The sequence below is a fragment of the Opisthorchis viverrini genome, assembly GCF_000715545.1.
Source record: "Opisthorchis viverrini unplaced genomic scaffold opera_v5_156, whole genome shotgun sequence".
NCBI classification, from domain to species: domain Eukaryota; kingdom Metazoa; phylum Platyhelminthes; class Trematoda; order Opisthorchiida; family Opisthorchiidae; genus Opisthorchis; species Opisthorchis viverrini.
This window is the reverse complement of record NW_008751814.1, coordinates 960575-965557: the sequence shown is the minus strand read 5'-3', so window position 1 is coordinate 965557 and position 4983 is coordinate 960575. Positions and strand designations below refer to the sequence as shown.

Here is a 4983-nt window from a genome sequence, read left to right as displayed (position 1 = left end):
TGGCGTAAACAGAGAGGTGGCCAACCCTTGACTTGGCAGAGGAGTATGAAGGAGATCACGAAACGCTTGGGTGCTGTCGGTGCTACTCGCCTTCCAGGATGGGGACCGCGTGATCCTCACTGTGCCTGGTTGGAGACACTACAAGATATGGCTGCCAACCGATGTCTGTTCTCTTCTCGTTATCAGTTTCTATCCAGATAGCTTGAGTGAATGTCTGGAGGTGTAGGCACCTCGGAATTATTTTGTTAAGCTAAAGTCCCTCCTTGTACGGCAGTGTAGCATCATGCTGTCGATGATGATGAGGATGAGCCTGGACATTTAACTTTTCAGTCTTCCGCAGCCAATCGGTAGTGGTTAATCTGTACTTAGAGAACATAGCGGCATCCAGCAGCAGATTCGAATGATTTATCAAACTTTTATCTGAGAATTCGCCACTCGAAGACCTCGTAAGGACGTGATCATGTGATGTGGACTTCACGACTAAAGAATAGATTGCCTTATATCCTGTCAAATTGGGAGCAAGTCACGCTGCTGGTCACTTTGACTTTGAGGCAAGTTAGTCTAATAAAATGTTCATGCATAATAACGACATTTTCACCTTCGTTTTTGTCCCACCTCCTAGCAAAACGATTATTGCACCGTTTTTGTAATTTTTCAACCTCCTTTTTTTCATTTTGTCCTCATGTGTAAAATCTTATCACCTTAACCGCTTCTAATTTCCCTTCAAAAAGGACAGCAGCGAAAAATGAAATCACTGCATTTGGTCATAAAATACTTGTTTTTGAACTGATACCTTTTGGAGACCAGTTGTCACACTCTCATCAGCCACTGATACAGGTCGACTGGACGAACATTTTGTCAAAACGACGCAGCTGATGCATTCCATTCCGGTAACAAGTGCTTCCATTTCAAGTGCTTTGATGGAAGTGCATGCGAACCTCAGACATGGATTGCGGTCGACTTCACATAATTAAGCATACTTCAAGTACGCTTAAGTCTTGAGCAAAATTTCATGACTTTATGGTTTCGGAATGCTTGCTTAGCCACTTAGCAGGACGCACTGACTCAGACTTACTTTCCGACCCTCAGGTTGGAAGCATTGTGTTCAGACTACAAATATATGTGCAGCTAATAAGTTCAAGCGCACCTGCAGATTAAGAGTGCCAGCACCAAACGAAGACAGCGAAGGGTAATTGGTGAATCAGGAATTCCAAAATAATCCACTATTCCAACGATTGTTCAAACAGGATTTCCTCGATAGACTTAAAGAAGCGGAAACACTCTCATACCGTCATCATAATCATCATCATCATCATCATCATCGACAGCATGACATCAGTGTTCATCACCGATGCTTCACTGCCGTACTGCCATGATATATTTGAAAGCCCTATTGTAAAGAAAAGAGTAAAGGTGAACGGGTCAGGTTATGCGGGCGGAGGATAGAAAGTAAGTGAACAAACCAGATGGAGAATAGTTGATAGTAGCGATGCGTGCATTCAGGAAGGTGGAGGACAACACCCTGTAACTGGACGGATAACGTTTGATGATTCAAATTTTGATCGGGGGCGTGAAAGGAGGATCCGACGATTAGAAGGATTAGAGGGAACAGAAAGTCTTGTTTCGTTTTGAAGGGTCATATTCTCACCTTGATCAGCCACCATAAGGCAGCTTCATCATGTAGAACACCTTATAATAACTGGGTTTTTACAAAACAGACCGAAAACAGGATGCTTTAGAAGGATAAAGTTTGGTTCTAATAAAGTTTAACAGGAAGTTTACTCGGTTAGTCTGATTACAGCAGTGAAGCACCGGTGTTGAACACTGATGTCATGCTGTCGATGATGATGATGATGATGGCGGTTAGTCTGACAACACTGATAAGCATTCTAGTTTCGTCTGCAAAAACGTAATTCTCGAGCCGATAGGAATGGCTTATATCAAACGATTGTGGTCTTCATGGAGCAGCAAGCGTCAAAAAAACGCTTGAGGTGATTCGCTGGTTACTCAGGGTAAGGTTTCAAGGAATATAAAGTCGGTTTAACTAATTATGTTGTGTGGTTTGGAAGAATTGGCGGATAAATATGCCAACATGCTTTTTGTCCGGGAGCATCACTGCGAATAAGTTAAACAAGATGTTTGTGTTACATTTTGTGAATCAGTTGTGGCTATCATTTAGGATAAGAGAACGAGGGTATAATTAAGGAATATGTACTAGTTATTAGGAATCAAGTTGAAGAACGGATCAAACTCTAAAGTTTGCTGAAACCTGCCAAGCAAGTTCCAGGATGATTCGATTCTCCTGAGATGTGGTACGAGAGTCTGTTAAGAAAAGAATGCTTGGTAGCCTGAGCAATTATGACTAATAATTTGATGTCTGAATTTGGAGTCTAGTGAAAGGTGAATTTTAGGGATAACAGAGGAACGGAAGTTCATCCAGTACAAGGTTTGTATGAGATGACTAACGAGACGGTTGATCACTGACTGGCACCAGTCCGGTCTCGTGTGAAAAGGTCCAATCTTGATTTTTTGCAAAGGTAGTACACTCACTTCGAGATATGTAAAGTTTCCTCACATGAGACGAATTACAATTACCACCCAAAGAAAGTAAAATTTCTCGAAGCCTGGCCACTTCAAAGTTTCTTTTTCCGCTTAAATGTCTTATTTGACATATCCAGCTATTTGGCATTCAATTCTATACATTATCAGGAATTGGGATTCTGTCGACTTCGACTGGTCTCAGTACCATCCGAAAGTTTGGAGGATGTCAAGTTTACGAAACTCTGAAATAAGTCGCCCGAACAGATTCCTCACAAAACGGATAAGAGTCACTAAGAGCGCACTTCGCATGATAACACGTGGATACCGTTGTAGACTAAAATGACACTAACGCTAACTACAGAAATGTATTCAGCTCAGAGGGTAAAAGTGACAATCTGGATGAAACGGTGAAACCATAAATCTGTCGGTATGGAAAATTCGGATAAAAGAAATCGCCTAAGATATATACATAGCACCATTTGTTAGTACGCGTAATGATTGCGAAGCAGGCATCTAGTCACAAACGTGAAATATGGGACGAAGTACTGTGTAATAACCAAGTATTATCGACGTTTCGAAAATTACCAATCACGAACCAAAACCTTTTTAATCAAGCTACTCAGTAATAGTTTGGAAGCACCAAGTTTAATGTAACACACGAATTCTGATAGAACGTTACTCAATACTTCAAAAGAAAGCACACAGAAAAGAAGCTTTCAAGAGAAAATTATGGGAAGATTACCTTCCAGCTGTAGCACCCTTCGTCGGTGCCTAGCTGCCATACTACATGAGTGAATTACCAGCTCTGAGATACTTCCAGGCTGCCCAAGCCAAGAAATGGACGGTTTTTGCCAAGATTTAACTAAAACCGCGAACTTCCTGGCCAGTAAGTTCGTGCCTTAACGACGCAGCTATCCCAAGCATAGTATATATGAACTACTTTATCCACATTTACGGAAATCGAGTCCTGATCTGTACTATTAACATAACGATCATTTGCCATGACGATATATTTATCACCCGATCATCTAAACTGCCAGAGTTCACCTCATGTCCCGAATTTAGTTCTGATTGCAGGAATAATAGTAGTAATTCGTAAAACCTTTCGTCGGTACCTAGCTGCCGTGCCATCCGAAGGAGGCGTGTGGGCTGAGACACTACCCAAATCTACGCAGAAGAGGGGGGGATGTCGGGTTCGGGTTCGGACCAGGGACCTTTCGACTAATATAACCGCACCTTTACTACTGAGACATCTCAAGCTAATTGAGATTGATTGTTAGATACACTGGTACATACGTGTTGATGAGTCGTTGCTCACAGTGTTAGAAGTTGTCGCGTTATCCAGCAGCAATCGGAGGTACTGGAGCACACCACACGACCTCAGCACTGGTGATAAAAAGCGATTAAATACTCCATTAGTAGTGCTACTATTTTCCGTTGATTTAAAAAATGGTTTGAGCCAAACTGAACTGTGTTTGGGCTGTAAAAACCAAGCAACCTTTATTTCGTTTTACACACTACTGCGAACTATCCAGGAAACACTACTGTGTCTCATACTAATCCACTCAGTGCGTTACAGCATCCCATATATCAGGGTTCTGTGGCTTGTTCTAGCAAGGGTGAATGAGAATTTACATGCTACATCAATCAACCGCGACTTTCAATCATTGGCGTGACTAGTCAGAACAAGGTTGCTTTTGTTACATTTAAACACTTCCAAACGCACGGAAAAACATTCTGCATGCTATCAGACACACACATCGATTTAGAAATTTCTGTTTGGTTATCTATCAAGTAGCTTAGCTAAAGTTTGCAATGAACGAGCGAACAAACGAGCGGTTTTCGAAAATTAGCCAAACCACCTCGGGACGCTATCCGATCAGAATGTGTGTTTTCATCTGTCTAACTGGATCAGATACATCAGTGGGAATTCCATCTGCTTCACTTCAAAGTGAACTAAAACAGTTGGCTGTCGCGATGCAAAGGTTTCACGCGGCTATTATGCGAGGATAGGGTGTAAGTTATACTCTAAATTCTGATTGGTTAGTTTCATTTTATGTGTGGACGACAGGTGCCCGTTGAGTAGAGCTCGACTGCTAATCCCCTTGGACCAAAACTAATACGTATTGTGGATAAACAAGCTTCATTACGTCAGATATAAATACAGTTAACTGCGAGCTGTTCCTATATTGTTCAGTGGAACAGTAAACCGAAACGGGGAAGATGGAGGCTCTCACCGAATAATATTTCCCACCAAAGTTTATGCTATAATAGTGGATTTACGCAAACTTTTCAACCGATCAGCAATGTGTCCTGTCCAACAAATTCTTGTTCTTTTTGTTGTTCGATCAACTTTATCCTGGGAAAACTCAGCGCCTTTTCAGGCGAATAAATCTGGTAAGCTGTTGAAGCAGTTATGTAGATCATTATATTTGTTTATCG

General features: G+C 41.6%; 1 protein-coding gene across 1 annotated transcript in view; it reads left to right on the top strand.

The window, feature by feature from the left end:
* Positions 1-2787, top strand: part of T265_07093 (hypothetical protein) — a gene marked incomplete at both ends in the record, with an annotated part of 24942 nt that extends 22155 nt beyond the window's left edge. The window contains one exon of the mRNA XM_009172531.1: positions 2679-2787. Coding sequence (XP_009170795.1) covers positions 2679-2787 — 109 coding nt within the window. The remainder of the gene's footprint in view (positions 1-2678) is intronic.
* Positions 2788-4983: the final 2196 nt, after the last annotated feature.